The sequence below is a fragment of the Thamnophis elegans genome, chromosome 7 (assembly GCF_009769535.1).
Source record: "Thamnophis elegans isolate rThaEle1 chromosome 7, rThaEle1.pri, whole genome shotgun sequence".
Lineage (NCBI taxonomy): Eukaryota > Metazoa > Chordata > Lepidosauria > Squamata > Colubridae > Thamnophis > Thamnophis elegans.
In genome coordinates this window covers 22,933,283-22,949,762 of record NC_045547.1, presented here as the reverse complement: position 1 = coordinate 22,949,762, position 16,480 = coordinate 22,933,283, and the positions used below count along the sequence as shown (strand labels likewise).

Sequence of the window (16,480 nt, the reverse complement as noted above, 5' to 3'; positions counted from 1 at the left end):
CCTTGGGAGTCTAGACATTTGAATCACTCTGGCTTTGAAATAAATATATTACAGCTCTTGTGCTCTCTGTCTCCCACCCTCCCTCTATATCTACTTATATGTATATCTATCTATATCTATCTACAGTCAGTCAGTCTGTCTGTCTGTCTGTCTGTCTGTCTGTCTGTCTATCTATCTATCTATCTATCTATCTATCTATCTATCTATCTATCTATCTATCTATCTATCTATCTATCTATCTATGATATATATACATATATGGTACACAAACACACATACATATATGCACATACATATACATATAAATCGGTGGTGGGTTCCTACCGGTTTGGACGAACCGATAGTGGCTTGGCAGCCTGGGTCACTGGAACCGGCAGCGCCCAAGACTTGCCACGTCCCTGAACCGGTTTTTCTGTAGGCGCCTTCTTGGTTTTTGCTTCTGTCCATGTGCAGAGCAATGTTTATTGCACTGCACATGTGCGCACACCCCGCATCAAGCACACATATTTACACGAAGTGTGTGGCACGGCCACGAGCGAACCGGTAGTAGCGACTGCTGGAACCCACCCCTGATATAAATAGTTGTATTTTGATTTTCACATTGTATGAATGCTGGAGATGTACAGTTAATTTTGTTTTCATTGTAAAGCTATATTGACAGAGTCTTGTAAGTCTTGAAAGTATAAATCTCCTATTTGTACTCCGTTATAGTCTGGGAAACTAGAGAGGTTTTCTTCTGGCCCTCCCCACCCCTCACTATTCATCCATGGGCTACAGTACTGTTTCTTATCTGTCCATTTCCTGGGCAGCAGTTCTATGCCCTTCTCAAGAGCTTTCCTAGCATATCATTACATATCATCGCTCATCAGTGATTAGAGTGTCATATGAGCTCAATAAGTATACAAACAAATAAATAACAGTATGAATAAATAACAAAAATAAAAAATAACCACAGATGTCTTGGGAATTATATCTTTCTCCATCTGGTTTGATATCTGACTGTGTTCCAGAGTTTTCTGTTATGATCATCTTCCTTGCCTGAGCCATTTCTTGCTGTCAGTGGTTTGCCTGGGCCAACCGTCATGATTTAAACAACAACAACAAAAGAACAAACTCAGTTCCTTATTTGGAATGGAACACTGTTAAATTGTGATCAAGGAACAAGTGATGACATGTTCTCTGCTTGGAGATAGGGATGATGACATGTTCTAAAATGGTGTAAGGCCAAATGGAGAGAATTGATAACATTGTAAGAACAGAAATTGGTGTCAATGGAGCAACATTATGCATTATTACCATGGCTTCCAAGCTTCTGTCAACTCTTTTCCTGGGTTTTGTCTCCATGCTTTTCACCCTGATTTTGCCTTCTGCAACACAACTTCAGTTCAGATCATAGGCTCAGCCCTGGTACACGATGAGCCATGTTAGATTTTAAACTTGTGCTGATTTTCATCCTGGGCTTTCTAAATAGACATTTTATACCACAATAATTCTTCCTCATAGCTTCACGTTATTTTGCAATTTACCAAGATCTGTTCTATCCATGTACCAGTATGAGTAGATGAAAAGTAATATTTCTCTCACATTCTTTAACTTAAAAGTGTAATCTTTTTATTTACAAACATACAAAATACATCTATCTGCTATATTGGGTTAAAAGTGTAATCTTATGTACATGTTGAGAAGGGCAGAATGTGGGATAGGCTATTAGTTTCTGTCCTAAAGAAGCTACCGTATTTTTTGGACTATCGGATGCACCTAAATTTACAGGAGGAAAACAAGAAAAAAATAGTTTTTTGTTTTTGTGCGTCTCATTTTCGCCCTTTCAGGTCCCAGAAGCACTCTGCAGTGCTCCGCACGGCTTATTTTCACCAAAAACAGGGTCGTTTTTGGCCTCCCAAGCTCTCTGTGTGTCATGTTTTCACCCTCCCAGCCCCCCCGAAACATTCTGCAGTGGTCTGCACATCCCATTTTTTTCCAAAAAGGGGCCCATTTTCACCAAAAACGTGTCTGTTTTTGACCTGCAGAGTGCTTCAGAGAACCAGGGAGGGCAAAAATGTGACACAGAGGGTTGGTAGCCCAAAAACGGGCCCATTTTTGGCAAAAATGGGCCATGTGGCTTGAGAGGTCATAAATGCCCATATTCAGTCTATAAGATTCACCTAAATTTTCACCCACTTTTTTGGGGTGTGTGTGAATAGTGTGTCTTATACTCAGAAAATATTCTAAATTACAAGCAAGAAATTAACACATACACCATTCGCAGTTGTGCCTGGAAAAGAGACACTCAGTGAGATTAAGTGACTGGTGCATTAAAGCATTGGAAATAATCTAGTTCTAAAACACTATTTACATGTATCGGTGACTGGAAACCTCTTACAAACATTTTGTGTAAAAATGGGGAAAATGAATTTGTGATTTATGATTTAGACTAGATAGATTACGGAAAGAAGAGTATTATGATATAACTTTAGAGAGAGTGTTTAAGATATAATTGCACTTATAACTGCTGTGAAGAATATTGGAAATGATTCCATGCCTTTTTTTCCTTTCTATTTTTTCTTCAAATTTTATTCTTTATCTACCTTTTCCTTTGTTTTCTTTCTTTTTCTTTTTTCTTCCTTATTTAAAGTAGTTTGTATTAGTTTTTATCTTATTTTTGTAAAGCTTCAATGAAAATTATATTTTAAAAAAGGAAATAATTCATCCTCTAGAAATGTAGGCATACTGTAGATTAAGCTGCAAAAGCTACTGTATGAGGGCTCAAAATGGAAGGCTTGCTACCAAAGGCATAAGTCATGGAAAATCTTTCTTGTGTACCCACTATACAGCTCGACCTATTAGAATCCAAAGCTTTGCATTTTCTGTAGACACATCTGTGTTTTTCAACTGTTATGGATTTCTTCTTGCGTGCAACATGTCTTGTGATTCTGCAGATGAGGCTTAAGAAGTTTGAACTCTTTGAAAATCCTATGCATCTTAATCTCTGTTCCTTTGCCATGCCCGAAGGCAGGGAATGAATATGATTTTATTAAGTTTATTCCAGTACAGAAGTTTTGATTAATAAGAAAGGAGCAATTTCACCAGACAGGAGCCGACTATCTGAATGTATAACAAGATTCTTGGAAGGCATTTTTACAATGTACTAGTGGACATAGAATTGAGTCTCCAGAGAATGAAAGTCTAGGTATTTATATCTTGGGCAGACTTTGAATTGGGCCATTATTAGAAATCTTCTCTCCCAAAAGAAAAAATGGTGACAATTACTGTCATGAAAAAGGAATAGTAGTCATCATAGGAAGATAATGCTGGCTTTTTCAGCCTTTCTGAGACAATGGCAGGAGTAGATCCTGGTCATAATGGAAGAAATCTTCCAGCGGCTGGAAAATCAGCACTATTGTGAGATATCATGTAGACTTTTAGTCAAGGTTATATTAAAAAGAAACCTACCCCACATGACCAGACATTTTCTGGGTAGCAAGCCAAGTATTTCAAGTTTCTGAATTGCCAAGGGAGAAGGTAGAATATGTTTTCTCCACTATGATGGTGTTTTATTGTAGCATCTCTGTTGCAGAGATAAGTAATTATTGGTTGGTAGTAGCTGATAAGAACAAGGAGGTTGTGAATTATTGTACTGCCTTTCTTATTATCAAAGTCTTATCAATGTCAGTTTGCAAACCATGGAATCATGCCAGTGATCTTCAGTTGTGTCCTGCAGCAGAAATAAAGCTGTTTCAAATTTCTATTTGCCTTGTTATTTTGAAAATGTGCAACTGAGAAGTGCAGGGTGAAACCATGCAGTGCTAACTTTCTTGCATAGGACCTGTAAATGAGAGTGAAAGCTATTGATACATAAGAATGTACCATTTGTTTCAAGAGTTTCTGTATCACTTTCTGTCTCTCCTTGAGAGAGAAAAAAACCAATAATCTGCTCACTTTTTCCATACCAGACAACCAGTAAATTTAGAATCCTTCATCGTGTCCCATTAGAAGGTTGTGATTTGACTATGTCTATCTTGGATGCCTAAGCTATTTATGAAGCCTTCTTAACGAAATCACATTAATAAATGACATTTCCTCTAAAGCAAAAACAATCAAATCAGAACTTCACCACTCAGTCTGCTTCAAAAGTTTGTATTTAAAATTGTGAAAAGGGTCTGCTTTTCTCATTCTTCTCTATTGTGCATATGTAAAGGTGCACATTTAAGATTGCTTTAGTTCAATTAGTTGCTTCTCATCTCTCTGTTGTTTGATACTTTCCAACAATAGCATGAGGAGACTCATTTGTTTCACTCTTTACCTATACACTTGGCTGTGTATTTGGCTTGTCATTACTTCTTCACTTGATTCTCCCAGTGGACATGTATAAAGGCCCAGTAACTATAGAGATTGGTATTGGTATTGGTATTTTATTATTTGTATGCTGCCCTTCTCCGGGAGGACTCAGGGCGGCGAACAATTCAAAGGGGAAAAAAAGGGGGAACATAAAAGACAAAATACAAATAATAAAAGTCGACAACAATCGCACAACCATACATGTCGAGAGGGGAGGGAACTCATCAACCCCAGGCCTGCCAGCAAAGCCAGGTTTTGACGGCTTTTCGGAAGGCCTGGAGAGAGGTGAGGGTCCGAATCCCTGCGGGGAGTTCATTCCAGAGGGCCGGAGCTGCCACAGAGAAGGCCCTCCCCCCGGGTAATAGCCAGGTGGCATTGGCTTGTAGATGGCACCCGGAGGAGGCCAACCCTGTGAGATCTAATGGGTCTGTGGGAGGTAATTGGCAGCAGGAGGTCATATTGATTGCTTCTAAAATTTATTTTACCCTGTCAGTTGTACTTCTCCCCCCGCCCCCATCCCTTAAACACCACTTATTGAAACAAACAAACAAAAAAGTATGGATGGGTAAATCTTTTACAATATCAGATATGAAAATGTGTTAACTAGCCACATAGTCTGGTTTAATTTTTTTCCTTCTTTAGACCTGAAAATCTTGATTGCTTCAACAGCTGTTTCTATTTTTCCTTAGTGCAGGGGAAAATCAATCAGGAAACACACCAATAAAATATTAGTTCCTCAACTATTAAGACACAGTGGAGCTTGTCAGAAAAATGAGAAATGATTTCACCAGAATTACCTACTTCCACCAGAACCTATTAAACAGCTTTCTATTCTTGAATCATCAGCTGTATTCTTTCTTAAACCCATAAACAAAAATATGATGAAAACAAGTTCATCACATGTAAAGTTGTGGGGAAATGTAAATGGAAAGCGATTCTGCCCAATGTTTGGAAATAAATTTCTTCTTCAATTAATTTTTAATCTAAGTAAAATTTAAGCAATTCTGTTTTTCACTAAAATATATTCTGTTTCCCACTAAACATTAATTTGTATGAAGTCGGTACAGTCAGACAAAAAAAAAATCCAGCATAAAATTTCTGAATGACTAAAATCAATGCATTCTTTAGTGCTGAAAATGACAACTAGGACATTTATTCTAGAATCTAATTCATAGGTTATCTCTTCAAGTTTGCTCAGACATCAAATCAGGTTTTCCCAAACTAAATGTGTTGGTTGTCCATTTTGGCCACACTGATTATGATTATGGAAGATGAATTTCTGAATTTGGAGGCCATCAGTTATGCAAAGCTGCCCTAGATACATGAAAATTTGATTGATTGCTTGGAAGTGCTGATTTTGAGGTAAGGGGGATAATCATTGAAAACATACAGGAAAATAAGTTTGACATTGATAAATATTGGATGTGAAGCTAACACAGTCAGCTTCCATTTGTATAAACCATGCAATTCAGTTTAAAATTCAGTTTCCTTTCACAGGCATGAGTTGTCATTTTCCCCCTCCTTAGAAAGAATAGAAAATGCAATCATGAATATATAATGAAGTCCCTTTTTCAAGATTTTGCATAGGAATTTCTTTTGTTTGCATGCTGTTATTTCTCTCCATCCCCCCCTGCAATTCAGAGAGAGAGAGAAAAATCTTTGAATTGCCTCTTTTGTCAATACTTTATTCTTCTATGCTATTCCCATGGCTTAAGTTGCACCACATCATACTAGTTTAAGTGGAAGAATATTAGCTCATTGCCTGACTCATGCAGTTCTCTTTATGCATATCACTTGAGAACAAATGTATTTACTGTTTTACCCTGGTCCTTAGAATAACAATACATTTACTGATGTGCGATAAATTCACATTAGAAGTTTCAGAACCTCAGTACTGCTTCCAATACCAAGGAATGGCCTGTATGCCCATCCAGTTTTAAGACAGCTTGAAAGTGACAAAGGAAGGTTGATCAGTTTCAGCATTTCTCTCCTTGAAGGCTAGTTAAGTGGCTAAGAACTAGGTCTCTGAATCCTTACGATGCTGGTAACGTCTGCATATCCTTTTATCTAAAAAGCTTATTAGAGGGTTGGGTGTTCATATGTTTAATGTTCACATCAACAGTTTTATTCTTTCCTGTTAAAACAATTAAAACAATTTATGTCCTTCTGTGTCATGATGCATTGTTCATTTTTACACTGGTTTTCCTCCAAGGAACAGAGTGATGAATATTGCCCCCCTCCACCTTTTTTTTCCCCTTACAGCAAACTTGTAAGGTAGGTTCAATAATAAGACAGAAAGAGTCTGGCCTAAGATCATAGGCTGATTGTTGGGTCAAATTCAAATCCCAAATCTATCTAGCAGAATGGATCACAGTGTTGCTCAGTTCCTCCTTGCAATGGAAGGCTGGTTAAGTACTTTACTAAATTTATCACAATTTGAATGGTTTCTCCATCCGGCTAAGAAATGAAGAACAGCTGTTGAACAATGACTGCAAACAATTACATCCCTTGTTCTTAAAAAAACAGCTAGTGGGTAGATTAGTAGAAGATATATGTGGGTGGATGGATGGATGGATAGATAGATAGATAGATAGATGGATGGATGGATGGATGGATGGATGGATGGATGGATGGATGGATGGATGGATGGATAGATAGATAGATAGATAGATAGATAGATAGATAGATAGATAGATAGATAGATAGACAGACAGACAGACAGACAGACAGACAGACAAAGTTCCATATTTCTGTTTGGTTTTTTCAATGTTTTACTCTGTGTACCATCCCTCTAAGATTTACAATTGCCATCAATCATTTACTCTAAAATTTCAGTCTTGCTTTCAGTAAGCAAGGTAAATAGATATAATAATCTTCTCCCCCTCCTCCCCTCCGCCCCCTCCTCCTCCTCCTCCTCTTCCGCAGCAACTCTTATCAACCATTAGCACCAGTCAATGGTATTTGTGATGCATTTTTGAATGTTCGGTTGACTGACTTTCATGTTTAATGAATAAAATATATAATAATATTAACAACAACAACAACAGCCCCATTGATACTTTTGTATTTTTTTAGAACATTTGTCCTAAGTCCTCCTGCTCAAGGTTTCCATCTTTTGTGTTTGCCCTCCGTGTGAATGTGTGTTTCCTCTACTTTGCTGATCAGGTGTTTCCCTTCCAGACTCTGCTCTTATAATAAGATTTCTCAGTCTGCATACCTGGTATACAGTGTGTTTGTGGAAACATTTCTATATATTTGGATATGCTGTATGGAGTAACACAAAAGTTTACAGCGATTCAGTGGAGGCTTCTAAAATTAAAACACTGTGCTTCTAAAGGAGTTAGTCTGGTTTCATGCAAATTGAAACATTTCCTAAGGCTTCTCCAAGCTCCTCTGTGCCCAATTGCAAATTATAAATGAGAATGCAACACAGGATTTCTCTAGAGTGCCTGAATATTTTTTCCAGATTACTCAAGTTACTTTTTCAGCAGCTAGTAAAAGTTTTTCACTACTGGCAAACCTAATAATTGCTTATCAAATATTTTACTCTTGAGGTTCAATATGGAGTGATTTACAAAACTAGACTTCTGGAAAAAATGGGTTAAAAAAGATGAGCTAAAGGGCTGAGAATGGTATTACAAATACAGCTTTCAAATGGAGATAAAAATGAAATGCCATGCTGTGCAGCCTTAGGCTATCTTATATCTTGAGCCAGAATTTCACAGGCAATTTGCATGATTGGTATACAATTAATACAACAAATATTTCATTTTCATAATGATAATAGATGTTAAGCTACAATTGGTGAGCCTGTTGTTTGAGGTATCTGGAGGACAAGCTAGAAGAGGCAAAATGGCAGACATGATGTATGATCAAAGCCCCACCTTTCTGTATGAATCCACAACTCTAAGTGGATTAATGTTAGGTTTAGAAGAAGTACGAGTTTGGGCATGTATATAATCTCTTGGTTGGTTTGGTTTCAAACTAATACATATGACACACATATTTTTCAGAGCTTTTTCAAATATGTCACCAAAATACCTATGTTTATGGATATAAATTGTTTCTATGTTGTAGAAATGTTGGTTTTATATTTCGGGATGGAGAAATGCAAAACTATATTTAGGGTTTTATATAATGCTTCAACTAAACAGCATATACGGTAATCCCAGTTGCAATGTATGGCTGTGAAAGTTGTACCATAAGAAAGGCTGAGCGCCAAAGAATTGAGGCCTTTGAACTCTGGTGCTGGAGAAGACTCCTGCGAGTCCCTTGGACTGCAAGATGATCAAACTGGTCAGTCCTAGAGGAGATCAACCCTGACTGCTCTTTAGAAGGCCAGATCCTGAAGAGGAAACTCAAATACTTTGGCCACCTAATGAGAAGGAAGGACTCCCTGGAGAAAATCCCAATGCTGGGAAAGACTGAGGGCAAAAGAAGAAGGGGACGACAGTGAATGAGGTGGCTGGATGGAGTCACTGAAGCAGTAGGCGTGAGCTTAACTGAATTCTGGTAGAGGACAGGAAGGTCTGGAGGAACGTTGTCCATGGGGTTGTGATGCGTCGGACACGACTTCACAACTAACAACCACAAAAGCAGCATATAATGTAACATCCATCAGAGCAGTAATGAGCAAAAACCACTATTGATTCTCTGTTGCAGTTAAGGAAGATGCTCTGCTGAATTCTGTCTCTTAGTTGTCCAAAATATTTCACTTCCAGAAAAGCAACTTAATTTTTTCCTCTCCTCTTTAGATTGTTTTCAGATTTCGTTAGAAACCCTTTTTTCTCCTAGCACTCTGCTTCCTTTATGATTATGAGGTGGTGGATGTGGCTGTCATTGTTCTCCCCATCCCTCAGCCTCTGCTTCCTGCTTTAAAAACCCCTTTGGGTGGAATTTCTCCTGATGTCTTCCTTTGGGATTTAATGGAAATGTGGGAAGTTAGGGACGCTGCAGGTGACTGGAAAGAGAATTGTATAGACAAATGAAAGGCAAAATATTTACCGCTGCTTTCAGCCTCTTGGTGATTAAGAGGTATACAAGAATTTCGCCAGAATGTTTTACTCTTTATGTGGATAAGGAACAAATACAAACCTTTCTTGGCATATTACGTAGGAATCTAAATTACAGCAGTATTAACCTTCTTTTGAAAATAAAGTGTAATGATTCGGACCCTAAGGTATATCCCCGTGATGGCAAACCTATGGCACGTGTGCTACAGGTGGCACACAGAGCCCTCTCTGCGGGCACGTGAGCTGTCACCCTTGCTCAGTTCTGCTGTGCATGCACGTGCGCCTTCCACCAGCCAGCTGGTTTTTGGGGATGCATGTGGGATATGTGTGCACATATGGGGGCAGAGTGCATACGCAGGGGTCACGCACACATCCATGGGTGGAGCACCGCATGTGCATGTGCGGGGGTAGGGTGCACACAGGGGATTCATGTGTATATGTGCGCAGGGGGGGCACACTTTGCATTATGGGTATACGTGCATGCACGCTTTCAGCACTCAGCGCCAAAAAGGTTAGCCATCACTGATATATACAGTGAGGCTCCTTCCCTTCCTTCCTTCCTCCCCCCCCTCTGCCTCATATTATTATTAAATATTAATTTATTTCATGTTTTTGAATTATAAAGACTGTTTAGTTTATCTGCTTCTCAGTTTTTAAGACGTCTCATCTCATCTTATAATAGAAATAAGTTTCGGTTGAATAAAAAGACAGTCCCCAAAGAGTTTTTCTTCTTTTCATTTTAGTTGTATATACTTCAGGCTGTCTAAAGCAACAAGTTGAAAATTGTTTTGGAAAAAAAATGAGAGTTTGGGCTGTAGAACAAAGGTGCCCTTGCAATTTACATGGACCCAGCCTCAGATTTGTAGGTGGGGACTGTGGTCAATGAATACACATCCTTTATTACCCAGTCTGTAGCATCACACACCCCATTGCATTCTTCCTTCCCTTTTTCCTTACCCTCATAGCTAGAGACAACATTCTCTACTTCTTGATGTTAAGCCCCTGCCCACCCACTGTTGGAAGAGAAACAGTGTTCTCTTTTATTCCTCTTACTACTAACACATCAGCTAAAATTCATTTCCAAACCCATTTAAGCCTTAGACAAGTCAGTAAGGATTTCCCTTTTTTTAATTAGATTTCCTATACTGGCGTTTGAAATTATTATTTACTCAATTGTCACCAAAAAGACTGTTTTTCCAAAAATTATTGAGAGCCCTGTTCACACTAAAGCTTGGTTTATAATTTATCTCACTGTAAAAGAGAATTTAGGGACGTGGTGGCTAAGACACTGAGCTTGTCGATCAGAAAGGTCGGCAGTTGGGTGGTTCAAATCCCTAGTGCTGAATAACGGAGTGAGCTCCCATTACTTGTCCCAGCTTCTGCCAACCTAGAGTTCGAAAGCATGTAAAAATGCAAGTAGAAAAATAAGGACCACCTTTGGTGGGAAGATAACAGCGTTCCGTGCACCTTCAGCATTTAGTCATGATGGCCACATGACCACGGAGATGTCTTTGGACAGTGCTGGCTCTTCAGCTTTGAAACGGAGATGAGCATCACCCTCTACAGTCGGGAACGACTAGAACATATGTGCGAGGGGAACCTTTACCTTTAAAAGAGATTTTGTTTCAAATTTCTATTGGTGAGTGTTTTTGAGTTTGTTGTGGATGATAGCAGAATACTTTAGTGCTAATGTGGAGCAGTGCTCAGAAGGTTCCACTCGGAAACGTTGTCTCATCAGATCTTTTCTTGGAATTTCATAAAAATGCTAGATGCCAAAGGGACTGTAAACAGTTGGAGAGATGATGGTAACACATCACATCTTTTGGTCACCTTGAAACTAAGTGTGAGAAAAATCTCACTTTACCAACAAGAATGTTTTCAAAATTCTCTTCTTTTTAAAAAGAAATCCTGAAAGGAATTTCTTTTCCATCATATTGAATGAGAACTAATAGAAAAATATGGATTTGAATTTCTGGATTGCACAAATTTGCACATGTCGTACCTCGGTGGTTCCTTGGAATGCAATGTTTGTAAAAGATGTTACGTGTATGTAAAAGATGTTAGATGATGTATCTTTTATCTGTGCAGAATAGAAGTCATTTGTGAAATGTTCAGTTTGATATGCAACTCAGAGGAAAGTTATATATACCATAGGCCTATTGAAGGCATAGACGCACCATACATCTAGTTATTCCCAGAGTTGGTCTTACTAACGTGCTCTACATGGGGCAGCCATTGAAGAGTATTCGGAGACTTCAGCTTGTCCAGAATGCAGCCGCGCGAGCGATCGTGGGTGTACCTCGGTCCACCCACGTAACACCTATCCTCCGCGAGCTGCACTGGCTGCCTATTGGTCTCCGGATACGCTTCAAGGCGCTAGTCGTTACTTATAAAGCCCTTCATGGTATTGGACCTGGGTACTTGAGAGACTGCCTGCTGCCAATTACCTCCACTAGACCGATTAAATCCCACAGATTAGGCCTCCTCCGAATCCCATCCGCCGGCCAGTGTCGACTGGCGACTACCCGGAGGAGAGCCTTCTCTGTGGCTGCTCCGACCCTCTGGAACGAACTCCCCGTGGAGATTCGAACCCTCACCACCCTCCAGGCCTTCCGCAAACCCCTCAAAACCTGGTTGTTCTGACAGGCCTGGGGCTAAAGAGCTGTTGCCCCCGTCTCGAATGGTATGACTGTTGTGAGTTTTAAATTATATATTGTTATGTTGTTGTTTTAAATCTTTTGTCTGTATCCCCCTCCCCGGTTCGAGTTGTGAGCCGCCCTGAGTCCCCTTCGGGGGAAAAGGGCGGCATATAAATTTAATAAACTGAACTGAACTATTCCATTGGACAGTCCATTTTATACAGCAGCTGGTCTTGTCCAAATTTAAACCATGCTGGTCTAAGAGGAGATCACAGTCTGGGAATTAGGTTACAAAATCTTTGGTTCTTGCAGCAGAGATAACTAATGCATGGATAAATGATTATTGGAGTTAACATTTTTATGGATAAATACTCTGATTTTTACAAGCAGCACGGTAGCCTAGAGGTTCAGACGTTCACCTCACACTCAGGAGGCTGAGAATCTTATTTCATTCTTTGACAAAGTAACAAAATTAGTGGACCAGAGGAATGCCGTCAATATAGTTTACTTGGACTTCAGTAATGTATTTGATAAATTAGACCATAACCTACTACTAGATAAAGTAGAAAAATGTGGGTTAGACAGCATCACCACCAGATGAATTTGTAATCGGCTGACCAACCACACTCAACGTGTAGTCCTCAATGGAACTGCATCTACATGGAGAGAAGTATGCAGTGGAGTACACCAAGGCTCTGTTTCAGACCCAGTAGACTTCAACATCTTCATCAATGATTTGGATGAGGGAATAAATGGGGAACTCATCAAATTTGTAGATGACACCAAGCTGGCAGGAATAGCCAACACTACAGAAGATAGGCTTAAGATACAGAAGGATTTTGACAAACCTGAACATTGGGCACTATCTAATAAAATGAAATTCAATGGTGAAAAGAGTGTTCTACATTTAGGCAAGAAAAACAAAATGCACAGGTACAGTATAGGTGGTACCTTGCTCAATAGTAGTAACTGTGAGAGGATCTTGGAGTCCTAGTGGACAACCATTTAAATATGAGCCAGCAGTGTGCAGCAGCTGCCAAAAAAACCAACACAGTTCTAGGCTGCATAAACAGAGGGATAGAATCAAGATCATGTGAAGTGTTAATACCACTTTATAACGCCTTGGTAAGGCCACACTTGGAATACTGCATTCAGTTTTGGTCACCATGATGTAAAAAAGATATGGAGAGTCTAGAAAGAGTGCAGAGAAGAGCAACAAAGATGATTAGGAGACTGGAGGCTAAAACATATAAAGAACGGTTGCAGGAACGGGGTATGTCTAGTTTAATGAAAAGAAGGACTAGGCGAGACATGATAGCAGTGTTCCAATATCTCAGGGGTTGCCACAAAGAAGAGGGAGTCAAACTATTCTCCAAGGCACCTGAGTGTAGAACAAGAAGCAATGGGTGGAAACTAATCAAGGAGAGAAGCAACTTAGAACTGAGGATAAATTTCCTGACAGTTAGAACAATAAATCAGTGGAAGAGCTTGCCTCCAGAAGTTGTGAATGCCCCAACACTGGAAGTCTTTAAGAAGATGTTGTATAGCCATTTGTCTGAAATGGTATAGGGTTTCCTGCCTAGGCAGGGGGTTGGACTAGAAGACCGCCAAGGTCCCTTCTTCCAACTCTGCTATTGTATCCTAGTTCAATCCTAGGCAGTGGTAAATGTTTCTCTACTTGGACACAAAGAGAAAATCTCTTCATGACGTTAAGAAGGGCATCTGGCCAGTAAACACTAGCTCCATTTAATTGTCCTGACTCCACCCCCAATAAAAGGAATAAAGGTTCATAAAAAGAAAAAACATCTGATTTTTATCAGTGGCATATTTGCAGATGATGCATTTCCCAACATAGAAAGCTGTGATAGGGAAAGCTCTATCAGTTGAACTTGGGCCGGTCATGGACATACAAGGAAATATCTATAAGAATCTACATAAAAGAAAGTTTAAACATGTACTCATGAATAAATCCTCTTTTTTCCTGAACATACTCTACACCTGATTGTGTTAGAAGATTTATTCCTTGTGATTTCTTACATAGTCATATTATTATTATTTTGCAATGGTTAATGCTTTCCTCTGCTGGTGTTCCTCCACAGAGCCCCTGAAATCATCCTTGGTTTACCCTTCTGCGAAGCAATTGACATGTGGTCTTTGGGATGTGTCATTGCAGAACTTTTTTTGGGTTGGCCATTATATCCAGGAGCTTCAGAATACGATCAGGTTAGTATGGTTGGTTTTGTTGCTATTGTGGCTATTATTTGAACAAATCTAATAAACTCTTCTGCTGCCAGGGTGACAAACTTCATAATTTAATGGGAAATTCTCTTGATTATCCATTTCTTTTCAATGGTGTTACATTTGCATTTAATATTATATGGTGTCTTTTCAGAATGCAACAAGCACACCTTCCCAGTTCAAACACCTCCTTGGTATTTTTACAGCAAAAGATCTCAGTTAGGGTAGGGAACCTGTGGCCTTCCAGGTGTTGTTGAATTACAATTTCTGACAACCTGCAGCAACGGACAGGATAGTGGGTGGGAGTTGCTGGGAGTTGTACTTTGGCAGCATGTAGAATTGTAAAAATCTATGAATTAGAAGTCAAAGTGCAAAAGCAATTTCTGAGAAGAGCTGAAGTTAGGCATTTCACTGAATTCATGGACGACTTCAAAGACCTATTCTTTCTGAAGGTCTAATGTGCATTTGCATTGACCTGAAAAGGTGAATTGCTTTCCATTTAATTCTAGACTCTAATAAAAAAGCACCAGATCATACAGAAAGCTACATTAACACTCAAGTAAACACAAATACAGCGTCCCTACAAACTGCCAGTTAGATATATAGAGGTTGCTGCCCAAATGGGCCAAGGCATGTATCTAATCTCTATCTGGGTGCATTCAATTGAATGCTTGAACAGAGCTCAGGCACATCAACAAAGGCCAGCATAATGACACTCTTACAACTATTCTTCTCCAAGCCAGGCATCTTCTAGTTCTGTGGATTAAACTCCCAGGATTTTCTTAGTATAGCTGTTAACAAAAGATCTTAACAGTTCAGACATCTAGAAAGCACCCAATTTAGGGAAGACTACACTGTTTTTCATCTTGTCTCCGAATTTTAACCTTCCCATTTCCTGTTAATCATGTTTACCCTGCCCTGTTAGCGTGAAACAGTGTTATCTTTTTTACTACTAAGGCAGGTTTTGTTATTTTGGGGCTTCTACATCTCAGCTGTCAACATTGAGTGTTAAGAGTTTTCTATATCTCTTTGCTGTCATCCAGTGATGGTCTGGATTTTTTTTTGCAGCCTAGATATAGTAGTCCTACTTATTCTGTGTAATGCTTGGAAACAGTCAATCAAGACTTTCATTTTCCAAAAAGAGAACTCTGTCTAAATTGGGAGACTAGTCAGTGAGTAGAATAGGAATCCCTTCACCTAGTAAAGAAAGTATCTACAAAAGTACTTCTTGTACAATGCAAAAAAAAAGTAATATATTCAATGCTTGCAAGCTCTATCACAGAAGAACATGTGTCTCTACCAAAGACACACATTATTCTAGAGTAGCTTGCTCCATGTTGGCACTCTACATATGTCTGTGTTCCATAGATATATGGACTATAATTTCCCCCTTTTTCCCAACAGCACCACCATTTGTCAGCTATTCCAAAGAGCACTTTTCCTGATCAAATGAGTTATCTAAAGTGATGACTGGAGATCTACTTTACCCTTTATTCGGCTGTGATTAAGACCTAGAGAGGCCCTGTAAAACAAACCCTGCCTAGGCTTTCCATCTCTGTGGCTATCTGTCCCTCACCTCTTAGGGAAGAACAAGAGGCAGAGAAGGATAGGAAATGGATATTCTCTCTTCCTGACTCTACTAGCATCATTATACCACAACTATCCATTTAATAAAATTGTAGGAAGTGGTAAGGGAATTCACACTCCCTTCCCTTCCTCAAAAAGAAAGCTGGACTGAGATGACTATTGCCTGATGATTTGGGACAAACTAATTTTGCACTGCCAAGACACACAAATGTGAAAGTAAACTGGAGAGAAGAATATTTCTCAATTAGCTATATTTGCATGAACAAAGCTTATTTCTAATTTACTTCACCATGGAAGTTCTAATTATTATCCAAAGGTCATCTCATGAATTTACCGCTATAATGTATGCCAAAACTCTGTCCATCAGTTTTGAGTTTCCAAAATTCCCTAATTTATCCTGCTGCCAGATGTGGCATGGGAGATGGATGCAATACCCTCCTTGGTTTTTTTCCCAGGAAGATCATTATTTATGCTTGTGAGACATGTTGACACAGAGAATAACAATCCAAACATTGAATTAGTGTTAGCAATTAAAATATACTGAATGCTCTAAAAAAAAAAAGCCCCCAATAATTGCATGAAAATAAAATCTGTATTATTAAATAGCAGGAAGTCTTCTATTAATTTAAAGGGCTACAATTTTTATGACATAAGCTTTCACTACATATG

At 39.1% G+C, this 16,480-nt stretch overlaps 1 protein-coding gene across 2 annotated transcripts in view; it reads left to right on the top strand.

Annotated features, from left to right (window-relative positions):
* The window catches only part of HIPK2 (homeodomain interacting protein kinase 2), a 155,274-nt gene that overhangs the window by 95,137 nt on the left and 43,657 nt on the right, over positions 1 to 16,480 (top strand). For both annotated transcript variants that reach the window (XM_032221921.1, XM_032221920.1), the window contains exon 3: positions 14,086 to 14,209. In XM_032221921.1, coding sequence (XP_032077812.1) covers positions 14,086 to 14,209 — 124 coding nt within the window. The remainder of the gene's footprint in view (positions 1 to 14,085; positions 14,210 to 16,480) is intronic.